Consider the following 22922-nt stretch of genomic DNA (forward strand, 5'->3'; position numbering starts at 1 on the left):
TCAGAGACCCCAATAACTTTAGTGGGTACCATACGCAATGCTATGGGAGACATAAAAACAAAGAGGTCTTCACCAACTACTATGAACGAATATACTCCTCCTCTGGGGACCCCTCCCCAACGCAATACTGAGGACCAGTTCTTTAATTTTATAGACCTGAAAGTATGCGATGATGGTCCTGGATTTGCTGCCTGTTTTAGACATACCTGTTGACACTCGTTGTGCTCGTGTAGTTGGTAGATCCACCTAATTCTACTCCGCCTAATTCATCACTACGCTTTCCATCAGTGATTCACTAATCAAGGTTTGATCTGTAAATACTATGTGGTTGCTGTTATTTTTGCTTGCTCCTCTAAACAGGATACTCTAGTAACTATTGCCTGTTGGTTTTCCATGAATGCACCCAGCCTCTTGTCTAGGGAATCCACTTTTTCCCCAATGCTTCCATCTTGGGACCTTACTCTATTTGTATCTTTCTAATGCCTTTGATTTCTATCAGGATACTTTTACATGAGGACCAGTGGAGTCAATAGTACTCTTAGCAGTTGAAATAACCTGCCTTGAAAATGCTTTGGACTCTATAGGCTGTACGTACCCATCCACAGCTTGCATTTTATTATTGGGAGATGTATTGAATAGGCAATATCTATTGGAACAATGTACTTGTACTGGAAACACTTTACTATTGTAACCCTCTGACTATATTGTGCATATTGGAGGTGATCATGGATAGTCATGTTTTGTAAATAGGCTTTCCATTGGATGGGGGGTAGGTTGCTGTCTTCTAGCGAGCCTGAGATGTGGTCTCTCCTAGGTTGTAGCCATTGTAGGAGAGCTTTTGGGTAATTCTTCTTCATTTGGTCTTTTACCTGTAATTGCTTTTTGAGTCCCTTTCCTGAAGCGTTGATGGGTGAAGACTTTGAAAGAGTCCTACTAGATACTTCAGTCTTGTCCATTTGAGAAAGGGACAGTTGTTTTGTTGCTAATCGTTCCTTTATTCTCAATGTTCAACACAGTAATTTGTCTTCCTGTAAGTCTGCTTTTCTAGCCGCCTGTATGGGATCTTGGTTACCCTCTTTAACATTCCTTCTATCTGGGCCTATTTCTTGAGAATCTCTTATGTCGGAGGCTTCCTAGCTGAGATCCAGGCTATTTGGGCTGATTGAGGGTATGCTGCTTAGTAAGCTTTTCTGGTGAATTACTAATATGTTTTATTCACCCCCTGCTGTGTCCTACTCTCACTCTGGCCCCTTCCAGAGTTAAAGGAGATCCTCTGAGGCCTTCAATTAGCCCTTGACCGCCATCTCCTTTTTTTGTCCACCATGATATAAAGTTAAGAAACAGAGGACATAAAGAGCAACACAACGTGCTCCTATGACTGTTAATAGTTGTAGTTGATCCACGTATCTAAACCTGGTCTTGAACTGGTCTTAACCACTTGTACTTTCAAACTGTTAATAGAATATGTCTAAATAGGCCCCTTTACCAATGCTATGTAATGAAGCCTTTGTTAATCAAGTACTGAGTAAATTAGTTTAAGTTGCATTTCTCCCTTAACTATGCCATAATGGCTAATGCCTTTATAATCCTTTCATAAGACTGTGAAATAACATACTTTTCCTTCTGTTCTATTGCTTTTTACCATTCTAAAGTGGTTAAAAAGTCAGTTTTATTACTTATGAATACTTTGTGGCAGCTTACCTCATTGTGCCTTGCCCTTTGTTACTTTGTTTCAAATTCCTTAGTTGAAACTTAAGTGGAGGAAGTGCCTGGAAATACCAAAGGAAAACACATATTGCTCCCACACAGGCACAAAGAGGGAATAAAGCCAGAGTAAAGAAATTCACCTGTACGTTTTGCCCAGGCGTCTCCCGCCTCCACCCTAATCCTCTGTTGCCCTGTCCAGTATTGCTCCCTGGTGCCTGGAGCGTGCAGCTCTTGCTTCTGCGGCAGGTGTTCTCTGCTCCACAACTCCAGTGTTCTGATTTATTCCTAGTTTTTTCAGGTGTTACTTCAACTGTCCATGTTTGTACCCCTCTTTTTCACACAAGGTAAGCATTAGATCATGCTGCTGCTGCAGTGAGGTTCGCTGTCTTTCCAGGTCTTTCGTCCAGCTCAGCATTCCTATCAGAGCTCAAATGGGGTCTTTTTGCCAAGGTCCCAAAAATCCTGACGTTACTAGAGCTAAAAAACGAGTAATCCATATGTTATGCTATGAGAATATGGGAGGGTATCCTGGTCCTGCATAGGTGTGAGTGTGTGCACACCTAGGGCCTAGTGGGACTACTTGAGAAGGCAGGTCTTCAGCTTCTGGCCGAATTCAAGAAGTGCAGTTTGAGAATAGGAAGGGGCTAACTTTTGCTGTGGGTTCACGTCCCTATATAAGTCCCTCTTTAGTCCTCCATTAAGCACTCCTTACTACTACCAAAACCGCTCCCATTCAGTCATAAATATTCCCATTTTCTAGCAATTCCCCCATTCTCCCACATTTACTACTGAAATGTACACCTACGTGAGCGGAGATTTCTGCAGTTGGGGGCGGAGATTTCCACATATAAAATACAGGAAAGGATGAGGCGGAGACCTCTCCACTTAGGTTTGTAAATAGTATTTTGTAGTAGGCCAGTAGTAGTATTGTAGTACTACTAAACATACTAAAACTGCAGTTTCTGAATATGCCCAAGACTTGTATGTGATGTCACAAAGGGCAAGATTTAGAGGTTAAGGCAAACTGAAAGATCCACTACTGCCCCATCAGGAGAGAGAGTCCTGCTGGACCCACACAGAATAATCCAACTCGGAATTAGGTCCAGAGTCAAAGAAATTGGTATTGTGTTTCATCTTTTTCTGTGCTTGCAAAGCCAACATGCGGAATGCATCATAAAAATGTGAAAAACCTGGAAACCTTAGTAGAGCACATGTGAGGAACATGCTATTTCACTTTGGCACCAGAAAGATAACACTGAACAGCTTCCTGACTGGTAATGACCCAACTGATGTTAATGTTGTGAAAAAATCCTGATTAACATCAGAAAATAACAAATCGCTTTCTAAAGTACACCAGATTGCATCTTCCGTGAGCTAATATTTCTTAGTTCTGCAGTCTTGCATGCAATACTTTCAAATAAAAATGGGAAATATGTCATATTTTAATTGATTTTGTAGGGCACCCTAAGGTCCGGCTTGCGGTTACCCATGGTGGAATGAATAGTTTGATGGAATCCATTTATCACGGCGTTCCTGTTTTGGGGATTCCCCTTTTCGGAGATCAGTTCGACAATATGGTTCGAGTGACGGAAAAAAAAATGGGCATTGCAATTCCTTCAAAGCAGCTCACCAGGGAGAGATTTACGACAACAATGAAACAGCTCATAGAAGACCCAAGGTATATCAAATTGGTTAGATTGTTTTAACATGTATGTAATTTTGATTTACAAATCAATACTCAGACCTACACTCCTATTTGATAATTCAGTATGCAGTTTTTCTCTACAAAATATATGTATGATGTAAATAATAATAATAATGATAATAAGTATGAGAGTAATAAAAAACATGATTTATAAGTAGGGCACCCAGTTTCCGTTTTTTATTGATTTTTGCAGATAAATTCAGTCAGAAAACTATTTATTTTCCGGTCTGTATTTAGGTTTAAATAGAAAAAAATATGGAAAATAGGCTGCCTTCGGGAGATTTTTTTCTACTATCAATCATGAGTGCCAGGTTACTCGGTGTATAGATTGAGAAGTAGGTGAGATGGAAAAAGACAACATATTTCCTAGTTACGCTTAAATAAGTGCAGATCTACAGCTATTTATGCTATTCTACAAGGCAACTGCACTATATACTGCTGAAACCTTTGGGACATTCAAATGTGAGTGAACATTTATCAGTTAAATAAATGTGGAAAATAACCGTTGCAGACAATAAATATGGATAAATACAGATGGAGATGTCGAAAAAATAAATACCATAAAAGCGGAACCCTATTTATAAGTAATACATCTAGAGATTAATTGCTCATTTAGAACTGTTGCAGTAAGCGATGCAGTCCTTTATATCTGATAATTTGACACAGATTAAAAGGGACATTACCTAGCTGAGATGAATAAGCAGATGAACATAAATGCTGTCCTGAGCTTGGAGCTGCTTTTGGGCCATTGTCTGCGTGTTATGTGTTATGTCAATCAATCAATCACCCTTGGGGGTGCTGGGCACTGGGGTACGATCTCTCTGTCGAAGAGCCAGGGCTTCAGTCTCTTCCTGAAGTCTGTTAGTGAGGGTGGAGTGAAGGGGAGGGGAAGAATGTTCCAGGCTTTGGCGGCAATGTAAGAAAAGGAGTGGCCACTGCTGTAGATGAGACAGATCCAGGGAGTGTGTGCGAGGGCCAGAGACGATGAACAGAGGTGTTTGGTGGGCTGCCGGAAGTGTAGACATTGGTTGATGTAGTCTGGTCCTTAGTCATGCAGGGCTTTGTAGGCGTGCCTGAGGAGCTTGAAGTGGCATCTCTTCTGGATGGTAAGCCAGTGGAGGTCTCTGAGGTGGGGGGTGATGTGGGTGCACTTGGGTAGTTCTAGGATGAGTCTGGCTGCGGTGTTCTGTGTTGTCTGGAATTTCTTTAGGAGATGGGAGGAGATGCCAGCCTAGAGGACGTTGCCGTAGTCAAGGCGACTGGTGATGACGGCCTGGGTGATGATTTTCCTGATGTTAGCTGGGACCCGTTGGAAGATTTTGCAGAGCATGTGGGGAGTGTGGAAGCAGGAGGAGGTGACTGTGTTGATCTGCTGCTTCATGGTCAGTTTGCCATCGAAGATAACGCCAAGGTTGCGCGTATAATCTGTGGGTGTGGGAGTGGGTCCGAGTTAGGCTGGCCACCAGCTATGGTCCCACAACAAAGTGTTTTTTCCCAAAGTTCAGGACCGCCTTTTGTTGGAGTTGAGCTTGAGGCAGGTTGCTCTCATCCAGTCAGCTAAGTTGGTCATGGCATTTCAGAAACTTGTTCTGGTGGTGGAAGGGTCTTCAGTGAGAAAAAAGGATGAGTTGAATATCGTCTGCGTAGGAGATGATGTTGAGCCCGTGGGATCTGACAGTGTCTGCCAGGGGGGGTCATATTGGTGTTGAATAATGTGAGGCTGAGGGATGAACTGAGGGTTACGCTGCAAATGATGTTCTTGGGTGTGGAAGTGTAGGGAGGTATCCGGATGCTCTGAGTGTGTCTTGTCAGAGAGGAGGCAATCCGTTTGAGGGTGTTGTATGCCGATACTGTTGATTATGCTGATAAGGGTGTGGTGGGAGATGGTGTTGAAGGCGGCTGATAGGAGTGCTCTGATGTTGTCCGTGGCGGCGATTAGTGCGGTCTCGGTACTATGGCTGGAGCGGAAACCTGATTGGGAGATGGCAAGCAAGTTGTTTCTTTCCAGGTAGTAGTGAGCTGTTGATTCATGGCCTTCTCAAGTATTTTGGCAGGGTAGGGGAGCAGCAAGATGGGTCAGTAATTTTTAAGTTTGCTGGGGTCTGTGGAGGTTTTTTTTTCAGGAAGAGTCTGATTTCCACATGATTCCATTTGTCTGGAAAAACTGCTGAGGTGATGGAGGTGTTGAGGATACTGGTGAGGTCTGTGCTGAAGAGGTTGCTTCTGAGGTTGAACAGATGGTGGGGCAAGGGTCAGAGGGTGCCCTGGAGTGGATGGAGGACATGATGGCAGAGGTGGATTCTGTGGTGAGTGGTGACCACTTGGTGACCGTTCTGCTGGTGTACGCTGGGGGGGGGTCGAGAGGGCTGGGGTTGAAGACCGAGGGTTGGGGGTCAAAGTTGTTGCATATAGTGGCGATCTTGCTGTTGAATTACTCTGCGCAGGTGTCCCAGAGTTCTTAGGATGGGTGAATCGTATTCTCTGTGACTGTTGGATTGGCTTATTCATTAACTATTCAGAGGAGTTCCTTTGTGCAGTTTTTGCTGATTCAATGCAGGTCACAATGGCTGTTCTCTTAGTTTCCTTGATTTGTTGGTGGTAGTTGCTGAGGACTGCTTTGTAGGTGGTTCTATCAGAGGGATTCCTGGTGGACTGCTATTGTTTGTCGAGTTTGTAGCAGCTGCAATTGGTAGCTCTGAGCTCCGGGGTGTACCAATTGGCGTGCCTAGAAGTTTTATTGGTTCTGGCTGGTTTCAGTGGGGCAACTCTGTCAGTGCATTCTGTGATCCAGGTGAAAAAGTTCTGGATGGCCTGGTCCAGGTTGAATGAGCCTTTGTGTTTGTATAAGGCAGGGGCTTCATGTTCCTGTTACATTACTCCAGCTGCAGTAGTCTGTTCCGTGGTTCTTGGTGGTGGTACGTTGAGCAAAGGCGATGGTGATATGGACAATGCTCTGGTCGGACCAGGAGAGTTCTGTGATGTGGCTGAAACTGACTGTGTCGCTAGAAGTGAAGAGGGGGTTGAGTGTGTGTCCGGCTTTGTGTGTGAGTACGGTGACCAGTTGGGTGAGGCCTATGTTGCTTATATTCTCAAGCAGAGTGGTAGAGTTGATGCCACTGGGATTGTCGATGTGGTAGTTGAGGTCTCTGAGTAGGGTGCAGTGGTGGAATCGATGGCTGGTGTGGCGTTGCAGAACGCCAGTCAGAATCCTGGGGGTCTGTGTGCGAGGATGCCTTACGGTTGTCTTGGCGTTGGTTTATAGCTGGAAACTGAGGTGTTCTATTAGGGGAGTGGTTAGGTCAATGGTGGCGATGCTTCGAATAGTGTTCTTGAAGATGATGGCAATGCCCCCATCATCTTTGTTGATGTCGTCTCAGTGTGTAGTCTTGTAGCCATCTGGTGTGGCAGTGGCAATGTCTGGGTTCGAGGAGGGGGTTAGCCAGGTTTTGGTGACGAAGGCCACGTCGGGGGAGAGGTAGGTGATGGAGTCCCAGATTTTGGTGGCATGTTTGCAGAGGGATCTGGCATTGAGCAGGATTCATCGGAGTAGTTTTGGGTTGTTCGTGGTCTTCCAGATGATCATGGGGCTGGCAGCTTCAAGTTGGAGGAGAAGCAGCAGCATTGGCAGGTGAAGGGTCCTCTGTTTGCTCGAGAAGAGGCGGTCCAGCAGCTGCTGTTGTGGTGTCCAGGGTTCATGGCTCTGAGTTTCTTGGTGGAGTAGCAGTGGGTGGCAGGAGGCCAGGATTCCTGGTGCTAGGGGTGGTCCAGGCGCAGATGGGCATAGATGGGTTTGTCCTAGGCATGCTATTAAGTAGGTCCTGGGGGAGGGAAGGGCCCTGGGTGGTGGGAGGCAGGAAGAGGGAAAATAATAGGAAGCAGACGGGAGGGCAGATGGAGGTAATAGACAACAGAGATGGCAAAAGCGACAGATAAAGGCAGAAACAGGCCAGACAGGCAAAAAAGGACAGAGAAATGGGCAGTAAGGAGGCAGTATAGAGCGTGGGAAGGCAAAGGCAAACAGAGGGAAGGAGGCACAACAGGAGACGGCAACAAGAGTAACAAGTGACAAAACAAGTGAAAAAAAAGCTTGAGAGGCACAAGGGGGCACGAGGGGAGTAAGGATGAGTAGAGCAGCAGCAAAGGCAGCAGGAGTGCTGGGGGAGAAATAGGTGCTGAACAGCAGTGAGGCCTGTCGCAGGGAGAGCTGGTGCGAGGTCCTGCTATGTGACAGGGTTTATCCTGGCAATATCTGATACATTTCCCATAGCCCTAAGGAAGTACAAGTATAACAACTTACCATTCAAAGCACAGAAAACAGATGTGTGTCCCACGAAACACCAATTAACTTACCCAAAGGAAGTTCACATTAGGAATGCAACATTACCTGCCAGAGGCACAGGCGTTTAAGTGAGTTGCCTTCATTCTTTCTCCAAGGAGAGCCCACACAAAAATACTGAAGTAGCTTTTTAAGTGGTTTTAATAGAAACCGTTTTAATGCGGTGTGTATGCAACAACATCACAGACATAAAAAGCATTACAGTGATTATAAATGTCTGAATTCCCTTCTTACTAAGGTATGGCCATATACATTAGCACTGGAAGGTTCAGTCACCAAAAGAAGAAACGAGGCAGCCTGTCCCCCACATGGGCAAATTATGTTTATGGGAATCCACTGTGGTTCCAGTCTGCAACCTTAGTGTCGAAATAACAAGCTCACTAGATGTGTCAGAGATTAGATGTTGGGAAAGTCTCTCAATTTTTGGTCTTGCTTGCCCAAAAGAAGGGTTACACTTCCCATGAGACACAGGGCCAACATGCATTTAATATAAACATGAAAGGTGCCAAGGGTATAAAAAAGATGGAAAATCAAGGGTTGATTGCAAGGCACCAAAACTACCCTGAACTATAGTGGAAAAAGAGACAGACAAAAGATCTGAACTACAATATCCAAACAAGGAATGCAGCTGCAGGAAAAATGAGCAAAACTGAGGGACAAAACGATTTCAAAATAGGTGATGAATGTGACAAAAAGAAAGGTAAAAAGAGCATTGTGACACGTATCTCAAAACAAAACCCCCCTATACATGGTCCAGACAGGACTTGAATTCACAGGAAATAAAGTTGGTACCATCTTGGTTGGGGAACTTTAGACAACAACCAATGCAAAGACAACCATTTTGGATAGCCATAGACTTAACACTAATAATGCTTTCTACTTCAGGACAATAGCGTCCTTCAGGCATGGGAAGAAAAATAACCCTTTATTTCACCTCCTTCCTCTTTACACGCTCTTGCACTCTGCCTGCCGCCCTCCTTGGCTGACCCTTCAAGTGGCCAGCATAAGAGCCCACTGATTGACTGTGGAGATGCCAACACTGACATAGTGTAGGAAAACACTACCTGCTGCACTGAGTGAGAGGAGCAGAGATGTGTGGCCTCCTCTATGAATGAAGAGCCCTGCAAACTGGATGCTGCCTCTGATGAGTAGCCTGTGCAGGGGAGCAAGACATTGAAAGGCTTCTCTTTACCTGAGAGAGCTGAAGTCACTGTTTTTATAGTAACTCACTGCCATTTTGAGAAACTGTCCTAAAGATGAGTAGATAAGTGACGTAATATAAGAGAATACTCATAGAAATTCTTCTGCCGTGTTACGTGTATAATTCAATTAGTTCTACTTTAAAACCCTTGTTATATAAATATAAAAACATAGAGTTAGAAATTCTATTAGAACTAAAAATACATAAAACAAGTTTTAATATGAAAATAAACATACATGAAGAAATTCAATCAACAGCTGCAGTATAAGAAACAACAAATAAGGTCCCTAATCTATGGAGAACAGATGTTCTGGTGCACAACATACTTGCCACCTGATCAAACAGTACAAAGCCCACTCCATGAGGACCATGTGAAGGGAGGCTCAAATTAGATTTATTTTAGTGTTACTACGGAGATGGTGTTAGAAATGGGTTCTCTGGTTGGCAGTCAGTTTACACTCTGTCCAAGCAGGGACCCTCACTCTAGTCTTGGTAAGGGAGTTACACTCCTAAGACAACCCCTTAGTAGCTTGGAGCAAGCAGTCAGGAGTATCTCAAAGGCAATGTGTAAAGCATTTGTACCAATACACAGAGTAATACAGTGAAAACACTACAAAATGGAAACTACACCAGTTTAGAAAAATAGGCAGTATTTATCTAAATCAAACAAGACCAAAACAATAAAAATCCAACTTACAGAAGTAAAGTTATAGATTTCTAAAATAATAGATTCTTACTCCATAGGAAACAATGAAAACGTTGTTACACAACATACCTGATTTGCATCAAAAATAAAGCCGCACGGGCGAGCGTGCATCAAAAAAGTCAGCGATGTTTCGTTTTCCAGACAGGGCACCTCGGGACCATGCATGTTCACATTGATTTTGATGCCCAGTGATGATGCTTGCTAAACCTGGCTGCACGGTGATGGAAAACCGAGCTGAATGGGGTTTGCATTGGTTTCAGCAGCCGGGAGCAGGTGCTTTGTTTCTCCATCAGCGATGCAGGTGATGCGTAAGTTTCTCAGCCACTATGCAGGTGGTGCGTCGATTTCAGCTGGGAGGCAGGTGGTGTGTCGTTTTTACAGTCGCGTTACAGGTGGTACATCAAAACTTTCCCTGGACAGCTCCTGTGCATGGATTTTCACCTTGGTTCCCCCAGCTACACCTTTCCAGGGCCCAGGGTCTAGATAGGGCACCACTTGGCAGGGTAGGCGTCTCAGCAGAGAGTCCAGGTGCTGGCACAAGAAGTCTTTGATGGCCCTGAGACTTCAAAACAGGAGGCAAGCTCAGTCCAAACCCTAGGAGACACTTCACAAGCAGGAATATACCACAAAGTCCAATCTTTGTCCTTTTTCAGGCAGAAGCAGCAACTGCAGGCCAACCCAGCAAAGGACAGTCATAGGCAGAGGGGCAGTACTTCTCCTTGGCAGAAGTTCCTCTTGGTTCCAGAAGTAATCTAAAAATGTGGGGTTTTGGGTCCACTCCTTATACAGCTTTCTGCCTTTGAAGTAGGCAAACTTCAAAGGAAAGTCTGTGTTGTTCACAAGATCCTGCCTTGCCCAGGCCTGGCTGTAGACTCAATGAGATGGAGATTGCATTGTGTGAGGGCAGGCACAGCCCACTCAGGTGTAAGTGACCACCCCTCCTTCCACTCTAGCCCAGATGGCCCATCGGGATAGGCAGGATATACTCCAGCGCCCTTTGTATCATGGCTTGTGGAGATTCACAAACAGCCCAACTGTCAGGCTCACCCAGGCAGGGAATACACAAGCAGGCAGAGTCACAGCATGGTTTAAGAAAGAAAAAGCCCACTTTCTAAAAGTGGCATTTTCAAACTGACAATTTAAAAACCAACTTTACCAAAAGTTGTATTTTTAAATTGTGAGTTCAGAGACCCCAAACTCCAAATCTCTATCTGCCCCCAACGGGAAACTGCTTAAAAAATGTATTTAAAGGCAACCCCCATGTTAACCTATGAGAGAGATAGGCCTTGCAACAGTGAAAAACAAATTTGGCAGTATTTCACTGTCAGGACATGAAAAACACATCAGTACATGTCTTACCTTTAACATACACTGCACCCTGCCCATGGGGCTGCCTAGGGCCCTCCGTGGGGTGCCTTGCATGTACAAAAAGGGAAGGTTAGGGCCTAGCTAGTGGCTACCCTTGCCAGCTCAAACTGGCAGTTTAAAACTGCAAACAGGCGCTGAAGAGGCAGGTCTGGCCTGTGTTTACAGGGCTACTCGTTGGTGGCACAATCAATGCTGCAGGCCCACTAGTAGCATTTGATTTACTGGCCCTGGGCACCTCTAGTGCATTTTACTAGGGACTTACTAGTAAATCAGATATGGCAACCATGGATAAACCAATCACCAATACAGTTTACACGGACAGCATGTGCACTTTAGCACTGCTTTGCAGTGGTGAAGTGCCAGAGTCCTAAAGCCAACAAAAACTGGCCAGGAAAAATAGGAGGAAAGAGGCAAAAAGATTGGGGATGACCCTGCAAAAAGGGCCAGGTCCAACAGATAGTCATTCAAGTCCTTGTTTTTTTGGCATCTCTATCTTCCTGCACTTCACTGCACCACTACATAGCATGACTGGCACAGTCTGGGATATGTTGGAGTGGAAAAGCAAGAACCAGAGGGAAAAAGCAGGACATGGAGACTTGCAGGTAAGATCCAGGTTGATCAGCCTATGCTAAAGAAAAAAGTAGTTTTTGGGCAGCACCTGCTTATGTTATAACAAAATAGCACACCACAGCAGAGACGGGCAGCTGAATTTGGCTAGAGCTTTTCATATGGGTCACAGCTTCCCCATTCTGCCTTTTAAATCAGGGAGCTCCTCGTTCCTGAAGAGAAACTAACTTGGTGGAAGGGTGGCACGATTTTTAGAAATAAATGCATGCACAATGGTTGTGGAGGCAGGTAGGTAGAAAGGGGTCGGGTGATCACGGAGCAGCCACATGTGCCTAGCATTCGTCTATGAATTTTCCACTTTGAAAATGTCTAGAATCAGTTTGGTAGGAAGGCAAAAAAGAAAAACATGACCCTAAAAGTTTTTTGCTTTCTGTTGACAAAATCTTCACAATATTCCACAGCATATTTTTGGACATTGTGGAACATTTTCCTGCATTTTTTTGCTCCAAAATATTTTCCTTGATGACATGAATGATACCAGAACCACATTGTTTTTTTAAGGTTTTGTTTTTATAATGATTTTCTCAGTTTTTTTGTTTTGTTTGATAAAATAATTAATCATCCTGTAGTCAATTAAAAATAAAGAACAAAGAACATGCCATGGATATAGGGATCACAGTACTCACCCATTTATTTGATCACTCCTTATTCTCATCCTATGTCACTCCTGATGCTTCTTTTAAATTCGACCATAAGTTTGTACTACTTGTCTTTGAGCAAAACACTACCCCCGACCTATGTCTCATAAACTCAGAGATGTAAGACCTAGTTTTAGGGAGAGCAGGCTAGAGGTATTTATTGCAGCTAGTGACCTGCATGATGCTATTCTTTTGTCAGATTAGAAATAATGTCCACTTCCTATATTGAACCACCCTACTCACTTAGGGTTATTTCTAATCCTGAATTGAACAGTAACTCCTGAAGTAAACTGATCAGTGGTGGTAGTGTGAGAACAGGTAATCAATCTAGTATAGGACCATTTTTACCATGTGAAATCCTCTAGAACTAGAGACTAAGGCCCTCATTATGTTCTTGGCGGTCTGGGCCGCCATGCCGGCGGTGGTGGGAAATCCCGCTAACCGGCATGGCGGCCCAGACCGCCACATAATGAAGCCAAGGTGGATTGCATCATTATCCGATGAGGCAGTGCTGCTGCCCCGTCAGATAATGATCCCAATTCCCCCAGCCTTTCCCTGGGGAATTGGGATAATTGGGATACTTGGCATGGGCAGTGCAGGGGCCCCTGTGCAGTGCCCCATCGCGCAGGTCACTGCCTGATTTACAGCAGTGATCTGCGCAACAGGTGCAGCTGCACCCGCCGCACAGAGGCATTGATGGCGGCAATGACTCGGCCCAGCAGAATGTTTGGAATACGTCCAGCTGGGTCCCAGGGGCGCTGGTGGCCGATAGAAAGACCACCAGCCTGAACACGGCGGTGAAAACCGCCGTGTTCATAATGAGGGCCTAAATGTCAGAAACTGAACACATATTTTGTTCTAGTCCCTGTTGGTTAGTCTGGCCCAAAAAGGAAGCAATTGAGAATGAGGGGGTAAGGACAATGGGCCTAGTTTAGAGTTTGGCAGAGGGGTTACACCATCGGATATCTCATCTGCCAAAATCTAAATCCTATTATATCCAATGAGATTTAGATTTCAGCGCACAGGATATTCATCAGGCTAACCCCTCCACCAGTTTCTGTGTTCAGTTTATTTTCCTTTTCCTGTACATTTCCATTGCATCTTATTCTTTCCTGCATGTGCGTGCTGGGGTGCCACATGTATAACCAGGAAAAACCCTGCTTCTTTTCCTGCGACCCACATCAAATCATAACCTGATTTATTTGATTCCTGAGTGTTCTTACCTTGGGGTGTAGCAAAACCACATTTAAAGGTGAGGTAATATTAACTGAAATTATCTCTGGGACACCTGTGTCATATTTTAGTATTCAATTTGGTGATGAAATACACAAGATTAAAAAATATTAAAAACAGGCCATTTATTCAAATTCATTAAAGCCTTTTGATCATACAAGTGCTTCACCAGTGTTTGGCTGACTTGTACATTTCTTCTATATTTTCCAACAAAACCAGTTGTCTTTCTCTTTAAACCGGACTTAAGCCATTGCATCATCAAATGGAGTTGTGAATTTGCCAATCCAATCGTTGATCTGAAAGATATGAAATCTTAGTCCTGGTGTTTCTCCGTAGGCTCTGGATGCAAGTGCTTTTAGAGACCTCAGTGATATTTCTTCTTGGTACCTGGTGCTTAAATGTTTTTTTTAACATATTTTATTGATTTTGATGTGTTGATAAACAACATGCGACCAAAAAAAAAAAAAAAAACACATGCAACAATAAGGCAAAAATTTAAACAAATATTTGCTTGCTTTTACCCAGCCCATCCCCTACCCACAGATCATCGCAGACATGATAAAGACTAACTGTTAGAAAGTTCGGCCCACCATCCCACCCCACCTCTATCCCTGGAATGATTGGACTTCATCATGTAGCAGGTGGTTGTGAGAGCAAAATCGGTTCCAGCACCATGCCTCGATTATCTGTCCATTCCTGCTAGGTCTTGGGGTGGTTCTTGGGGGCAGCCCCTTGCCCCATAAACTGCTACTTCCATGCCCATACAGTGGTCCATCCCACTCTTCCACACAGCCAACGAAGGAGGAGTAACGGCCCTCCACTCTTGTGCTATATCCTCTTTAGGTAGTGTCAGGCCTAAAAACAGGAGAGCCAATTTAAATCTATCACCAATGTGTAGCAGGGTGAGTTTTGGAGTAATCGGGATCTGCCATGACAGGATCCTGCCTAAATAAGCTGTCACTCCTCTCCAGTATTCAATCAGTTTGGGGCAGCTCTATACTGTGTGAAAAAAAGTGTCCTCTCCTGTACCACATCTAAGACAGGATGGGTATGCAATTGCTCCCATCTGCCACAATCTATGGCACGTAAAGTATATCTGGCTGTGTTGTGCTGTGCCAGTGATCTCTAGTACCCCCAGTCAAGTCCTCATTCTCCAGGGCCCCTAAATCGACCTCCCAAGATGCCCGGAGGGCACCAAATACATCTGGCTGCTTAGAGATGAGTGACTGATAAATATTGGCGATTTTATGATCACCCAGGTCGTCCATGAGGAATTTACCCTACAGCGGGCTGAACTGGGGAAGGGCCTCCAGGGTGGCAATGTAGGGAGTGAGCAAATAAGGAAGGTGAAAGTATCGAAAGCCATCTTCCACATGAACAGCATTACATACTAGATGAAGGACAACTGCCACAAACTCAAGACCGACAAAGCAGAAGTCTTGTTATTCGGAAACATCACTTCACAGTGGGATGACTCATGGTGGATGCCAACCTAGGACACCCACCACCGCAAAGGACCATGCCTGAAACCTTGAAATCATCATTGACAATAAACTCACCATGAAGAACCAGATCAATTCAGTCTCCTCTGCTTGCTTCCTCACCCTCCACATGCTCTCTAAGATCCTCAAGTGGTTCCCTATCACCACCAGACGTACTGTTACACAGGCCCTCATCACCAGCTGCCTGGACTAATGTAATGCTCTCTACACCGGACTCACGACGCACCTCATGAAAATACTTCATATCATTCAGAATTCAGCAGCTAGACTCATTCTGGACCTCACCCCACCTTAGGAACCTCCACTGGCTACCCATATACAAACAATGCCAATGCAAGCTGCTGACACACACCTTTAAAGCCTTTCACAACCAAGGACCTGCATGCCTTACCCACCACCTGACCTTCTACGGTCCCACCAGACACCTACACTCCGCCTCTCTCTCTCCCTTGTGCACACCCCGCATTCGTCACAGCAACAGCGGAGGCCGTTCGTTCTCCTACCTCTCAGCAAAATCCTGGAACAGCCAGCCTGTCCACATAAGGACCTCTCCCTCCATCCAAGAATTCAGAAGGAGTCTCAAGACCTGGCTGTTCGACTGAGGCCCATGCAGTAGATCCCAGTGCCTGGATACCAATACGTGTGATAAGTCTGCGCTACAAATCCTGTTTGATTGATTGGAGCTGATATTCCTCCTTCAGGGTCTGGAACGATTCGAGGACTGCCCAGCATATGACATCTCCAAGGGTGGAGATCTGAATGAGCTCCACTTCTGGAATCCCTCAAGGGCCGCAACCTGCGAAAGTCATTGGCTCTGCCAGTGCCGTCCCCTCTATCAACCTGCCCCATGGTGCTTAATTGTTATTTAACAAGATAAGACTGTGACCTGAGAATGCATTTCAGTCCATGGGCCAGCAGTATCTTTCCCTATCTATATGGAAGGGAACACTCAACCGCCCTACCACCACCAGGGATGCACTTGTCTTTCCTCTTGCCCTACCACAAACTGGAACTCATAACAGCTACAGCAGTATTATTTTATTTTTATCCACATTTCCAGCCCGATAAGTGCCTCAACGATATTCCTCATTCCCACTGGTCTAACCATAAGAAACTCTTGTGTGCTACCCATAGCACATAAGTTGCACTGTGGCACTGATAACCTATTTATAGCTTCCGGGTAGATCCTTATACGAATAAGCCTTGGACAAACCAGGGACCAGGATTCTTCCTTTGCCTGATCCTTTTCCTGTTAATGAAAACCTTCTCGAGAAGTCTTTGTCTCTGGGCCATAAAACATTGGAACCGCCTGCAGTATCTGGTACATGCAGTTGTCCCAGGATGTACACTGTATCTTTGGCAGCTCACCCCCTCGCCTTCAGAGACAGAGACTTTCGATTTTTAGGGCAGCGACCTTTGAATTGTAAATTGTATCAGTCTGCAACCTAGTCACATCTGCCCCACACTGAAGCTAGCATGTCATTCCCTAGAATGGGTTCTCAGAGCAAACAATCACCCTTCTCTTTTTGGTTTGTTTACCCTTCTATGCACACCCTTGCCCATGGGTATCTCTGAACTGGCATATACATCTTGTAAAATCTAGGCTGCACAAACAATTAGTGTATCTACCATTGTCTAAGGTTTAAGGACAGCTGCTACATTTGTAGTCCAGGCTCTAAGTCTCTCAGTGAGGCTAGAGCAGGCTCCTTCCTTCCATTTTCTCATACCTCCTGAAATCTGGAATGCTTGATTATGCCTTTAATCCAATTTCTTGTCACCTGAAACATCTGAAGCTAGTACAATTTGGACATTCCTTTACAACTCACTTACCACCCTGTGACTAGGAAGAATTACCATGGGCATGAAAGAGCTACTGTCGCCTTTTGGAACCTGCTGGTTGTATCTCCTTGACAGAAGAGAACTTTCTTGTGTTCCTCTTGACACCTCCCAGTATTCTGTTCTCTGTCAGTCATCCACTGTAGCTTACTTCTTTAGATCCATAAATGTATAATCCACCAAATAGTGGTGCAGGACTACCTTGCAGGCAACAGTTGTTCTGCAACAATAAATTCAGCTTGTCCTTAAAAAGTCCCACCTCATTCCCATTTATCCAACAATTAAGTTAAGGTTTTCTTACGCCATTTAACAGCATTCCACACCCTCTAAGGTATGACATCTAAAGTCTATGTGAAAAGACAGCTCACTGCTTCAGTTGGACTAACTTGTCGTCTATACATTATCTAGACTAGCTGCTCTTTACTTCTCTGCTAGCCTGTCTTCTATGGTTACCTAGCGTACAATGTGTCTAGGCTGAAAAGCATCTTAACAGATGTAATACCGACATCTTGTGTTTCATTAACATCACTAGGATAAGTAGGCAAAAGGCTGAGTTCAAACAAACCTATGGAGGACATATTGAAAAATTGTGCAGTTGTTTTGGCACAGTTTGTCTTGAAGTATAAATCTTTGCTAGTGAATGCTAGCCTCCCAGAAGAGGCATATAGTAACTACAGCAAAGCAAATGCTTCTACTTTTCCAGTCCTTATTTCCATTATCCAAATGTTAGTTGTTTCTGAAATCTAGTTGCGCGTGTACAGCTGGGAGTAGCATGATATAGCGCATTTTATGCCCCAGTCATCTAGCACAGGCATATTATATGATATGATAAGATCAGTAGTGCGCTTCCGCTGTCTTACTTTGCGGAGGACAAGCAACTGCATCCCTAGACCGCAGTACTGAAATTAAGGAATGAAGAAAGAAAGGCCTGGCTTCTAATTCAAATACTAACAAGCACAGACCCAATAGACCTTGACTGTAACACTAGGGTGTAAGCCTACTTACTTTAGTAGTGCCATTTTATTGTTTCCTTCATTTGAAGCAATAGCATTTATAGACAGATGCCATGGACTCACACTCCAGGCAGCAATGTTGAAATAATAAAGCAAACGAAAAAGCATTGCAAGATGGCCACCATGCTTGTCTATGAATACACTCGCACAGGCTCCAAACCTATTTGAAGATGGCTAGGTGCCAATGGAATGATGGATAGAGAGAGTACATGTACATCACAAAGAGACTCCTTAATGCACTCCAATGTAGGCAAGTTTCCGACATCAGCAATGGAAAGATACAACTCATCAAGGCAATATACAGTGAGACCAAAATGTTCCTTGGGCTGAACAAACACAAGAGTAGGAAAGAAAGCCATTGAATCAGGAGAATGGAATGTAAAGCTACGTTGTCTGTAGGCGAGACTTAATCTAATTTTATTTTTCTGTCTCCTTCAACTTATGAGTCAGTGTTTCATGTATCTTTTTCAGTGTGAAAACACTAAACAAATATGATTTGGAATAAACCAAAGATGCGGGTTTGTCTTCTATTCTTTATCGTTCATGCATGTTGAGTGCTCCCACATAATCTATTGTTTTCTTTAAAAAAATATTTTTTATTGAATTTAAACATTGCTAAATATGCATTTTCCATGTCATTGTGATGGCTCTCTCAGCAAGTAACATCGTAGAGTCTAGGACTCTAATGCCTGCTGTCTTTGTGTTTGGATGAGGGAAAAAAAAAAAAAGCCCAGTAAGCAACAGTTAGGGGTGAACAGCAGGGGCGGCTCCTCCATTAGGGCGGAGGAGCGCCCCCCTGCCAGCAGCAGCAGCTGCAAAAACTTTAAAAATAAAATGATAATAAACTTTATTATTGTTTTCTTTTAAAGGGGCGGGGCCACGGGGGTGACAAGTAGTAAGGGATGCATGTATGTTTGGCCAGCCGTCTCGGGCTGGCCAAACACACATTCACAGTTGGCTCGCTCCAGCCTGGGCGTCCCAGCCAATCATGATGCTGCGCTGAGCAGCATCAGGATTGGCCGCAGAGCAAGCTGGGAGCCTGCAGCCAGGAGAGAAGAAGCGGATGGAACAGTGCGGTGGTAATCTTTTTTTATTTTAATTTTTATTTACCTCCCGTCACCCCCTTCCACACCTCCCCCAACTCCTGCGAGCTGCCCAGCCTTATCCGCGCCCCGTGAGATGCTCCTGGTGCACAGGTATGTCCTATCTATCCCACTTTTCTGTTGTTGTTTATGAACATATAGGGGGTCATTCCGACCCTGGCGGTAAAAACCGCCAGGGCCGGGGACCGCGGATGCACCGCCAACAGGCTGGCGGTGCATCCTTGGGCATTCTGACCGCGGCGGTACAGCCGCGGTCAGAAACGGGAAACCGGCGGTGTCCCACCGGTTTCCCGCCGCCCTAGGGAATCCTCCATGGCGGCGCTGCAGGCAGCGCCGCCATGGGGATTCCGACCCCCTTACCGCCAGCCTGGCTCTGGCGGTTTTGACCGCCAGAACCTGGCTGGCAGTAACGGGTGTCGTGGGGCCCCTGGGGGCCCCTGCAGTGCCCATGCCAATGACATGGGCACTGCAGGGGCCCCCTAACAGGGCCCCACCAAGATTTTCAGTGTCTGCCAAGCAGACACTAAAAATCGCGACGGGTGCAACTGCACCCGTCGCACCCCTTCCACTCCGCCGGCTCCATTCGGAGCCGGCATCCTCATGGAAGGGGGTTTCCCGCTGGGCTGGCGGGCGGCCTTCTGGCGGTCGCCCGCCAGCCCAGCGGGAAACTCAGAATTACCACGGCGGTCTTTTGACCGCGCAGCGGTATTCTGACGGCGGGACTTTGGCGGGCAGCCTCCGCCGCCCGCCAAAGTCAGAATGACCCCCATAGTGTCTTTTACATTGAACTAAACAATGTTTCATCCAGAGTAGTTCACCATGATAGAATTGGAGAAATGTCAATCCCAAATATGGAGTCATTGCTTTTATATGTTGAAACTAAAACTATATGTTGAAACTTAAATCTAACACGTCATCACTCTGAACCAAAATTTAAAATATTGAACAAAGGCATGCCTCAGAATCCCAGGTAGCAGGTGGATGCTCCTGTGCTGGTTTGTTGCAGAGAAGTTTGGGTAAGCCATTCTTCGCATTGGCCTCCTCACCAGCTTTTTTTTCCTGCCTTCTTTCCCCCTCCTCCATCAGTGCTTTCTGCTTTCAGCAAAGCAGACAAGTAGTAGTGCACTAACAGGCTCTCAGAGAATCCAGCCTGGTTTGAAAGGCCTTTATGATGTAGCAAAAGTGGTAGTAGGACATGCCCTTTGTTAACAACTGTTGCTGCGTCATGGCCCTGTATTATCAGGTTTAGAATCCGGTAAAAACTATAGAGGCTTCCTATAGAATTCATGCATACCAGTGGAATAGACCCCTGTAAGATCATAAAATAATAATGGGAGCCACTTATTTAAGGTTGATCAGTACTATTAATTTACAAGTACCAACTCCCTTTAAATCAGTAAAAACCTATGGCTATGATAAAATCAACTGAAAGATTTACACAGGCATTGCTGGTCCAATCACATAACCGTCCAAGTGCCGCCTTTACCCATGTCTGCTTTCAGTGTCTGTACCAGCAAGTCAGCAGAAGAGGCCCCTTGAGCTTTATTGCAGGAAGCAGGAGTCCTTTGCAGAAAGAAACCGAAAAGAAACAGAGACAGCTTCTCATGCAGCGCCCCTGAGGCAGGTTAGGTTCTCAGAGGTTGGAACATGAGCTTAGGGTGCTGCATAGATGCTGTGGCCTTGAGGGAAAAAGTATTTATTGTTTCTTGGATTGTCTCAGTAAAAAAAATATTATCAAAAGTAGTTGTCTTACAGTCTTAATACAATATATGCTAGTGTGCAAAACAGAATTTTAACATATCTAGGAGCATATATTAATATTTGGCTTTGATAATCTGGAAACATTACCATAGCACAGCAGAGCTTTCTACACTAATTTGCTTGGTGGTCCATCAGACTAATTTTGTTGTTGTCTGTGTCAACTAGCAAAAACAATTTTCTCTGAGATTTCTAAGACAGTGGGCACTCTCATGTGTCATGTACTGCAAACTAAGGTAAATAAACCAAATGTTAATCTGAACTCCTAGGTACAACTAATCATAGGGTGACTTTTTGCATGTACTTTGTTTCAAATAGTGGAGTGATACTGTGTTTTTTTCCCCCTAGGTACAAATTAGCAGCTGCAGCACAGAGTAAAATCCACCGATCTGAGCCCTTTCCACCCGACCAAAAGTTAGTTCGATGGATAGAACACATCATTGCGTGTAAAGGAGGTGCGCACCTACGCCCATACAGCATCCACCAGCCGTGGTACCGGCAGTGTTTGTTGGATGTTATGGCATTCTTATTTACATCTGTTGCTATGTTCCTCTACCTTTGTGTTAAGCTGCTGAGAACTGTTCTTTCAAAGTTGCTTCGAGAAGACAAGCTAAAAAAACCTTGATATGACAGTTTGATTTTAAATGTGTATGTACTTAGGATGTCTAAAACGAGAGTAGTATGAAAGCAGAATAGATTTAGGATAACTGGACAGTTAAATGCCGATTTTACTTTTTTTTATTTGACTTTTTTAGGCCAGATTCACAAAGATATTTGCACGTGTGCTCGCACAAAAAGCAATACTGTGATTATGGTTCACTACATCTTGAGATGTTTCTGCTCCCAGACCAGACCTACAAAGGCAGCCAGCCCAATAAAACACCCTCCTCCTCTGTCAGGGGTGAGACCTCGGTCAGACTGGGACAGCTTTGCAAAATGTGGGTATTTGCAGGCTTGTGGATATTCAAGAAACAGTTTGAAAATAGCCTCACATTCTTTAAATTAAGTCCTGTTTTTAACATTTGTTAAAAACAGGACACATCCTCAACTTTACGTAGTCGAAGTGGTTCCTCCATGGGGGAAATGCTTTGGCTATGTAGAACAAAAAACAAGAACAAATGTACTCTTTGCATACTCTAGTTTATTGGGCAGTCTGCTGAAAAAGTGTGTGAACTGGTAGGAATTTTGAATATCTATGATTTGTGTAGGTTTCCATCCATATGCCTACTTCATTTTTCTTTGTCAGTCCTTTAGTTTTAATATAATTATGTTGATACTGACTGGAATGAATTTAGTTTGGTAGTGGTTGAAAAGTGTGATAGGTGTAGGATATAGGCCAGCAAGAAATTATCAGTGTTTCAAGATTCAGAATTTTAGATAAGTTGAGATATTTCATACTTTTATTGTACTAAACTGCATTGTTGATGGTCAAATTAGAGATTTTAGATTGGTCTGAGTTCTGATTTGATTTGTTAACAGTGAAGTAACATATTCCTGATTTGCTGTAATTAAAACACTGAAAGCTTTGCTCTGAAGCCTACATGAGCAATCACTTGTAAGCTTGGTGGAGTTTGTGATTATACATTCTACTGAATCCAGTGACCTACGTCCCTGCCCAATGAAGATCCCCGGGTTCTTTTGAAGGACCTTCGTTGAAAGCACCCCTGATTGTCTTTGGCAGTTCCTAATGTCTGTTTTGCAGATGTCCTTGATCATGAATGGAATTCCCATCACACATCAGTAACACCATGTCCTGCCAGATCCAAGCTTTAAAGTAGAAAACTGAGGTTATTCTCCTCACACAAAAGTATAGCTACATCCATATTTTAGAGTGTAATGCATTTTAATGCCATTGCACATGAAGGTAATTTATTGCGCTGTGTTCTTTTGAAGTGTTAGCGAGTTGGTGATATCAGTTTATGAACAGCCTTTTCATGTTTGTGGATTGATTATTAAAGTATGCCACTGTAAAATGGCCTCTGTGTTTTTTTTCACCATGTCTTATCAGCTTCAAGTAAATCCCCGAACTACAATGGGATCCGCTCGAAATGAAATGAGAGCAGAAAATGGTTCAAACAAGTATGGTCTCAACCTCTTCAGTGCCGAGACCATTGCACTCCATCTCTGTTCCCTTGGAAGTAGCCTCCTGCTATTGAAGGCTACAGGTTGGTCTAGGCCCTCTTCATTTA

The 22922-nt window shown here is 44.4% G+C and overlaps 1 protein-coding gene across 2 annotated transcripts in view; it reads left to right on the top strand.

Moving 5' to 3' along the window:
• The window catches only part of LOC138282919 (UDP-glucuronosyltransferase 3A1-like), a 347196-nt gene extending 324490 nt beyond the window's left edge, over positions 1 to 22706 (top strand). For both annotated transcript variants that reach the window (XM_069220977.1, XM_069220968.1), the window contains 2 exons: positions 3166 to 3385; positions 21082 to 22706. In XM_069220977.1, coding sequence (XP_069077078.1) covers positions 3166 to 3385; positions 21082 to 21358 — 497 coding nt within the window. In that variant the 3' untranslated portion in view covers positions 21359 to 22706. The remainder of the gene's footprint in view (positions 1 to 3165; positions 3386 to 21081) is intronic.
• The last annotated feature ends 216 nt before the right edge of the window (positions 22707 to 22922 follow it).

The sequence above is a fragment of the Pleurodeles waltl genome, chromosome 1_1 (genome assembly GCF_031143425.1).
Source record: "Pleurodeles waltl isolate 20211129_DDA chromosome 1_1, aPleWal1.hap1.20221129, whole genome shotgun sequence".
NCBI lineage: Eukaryota > Metazoa > Chordata > Amphibia > Caudata > Salamandridae > Pleurodeles > Pleurodeles waltl.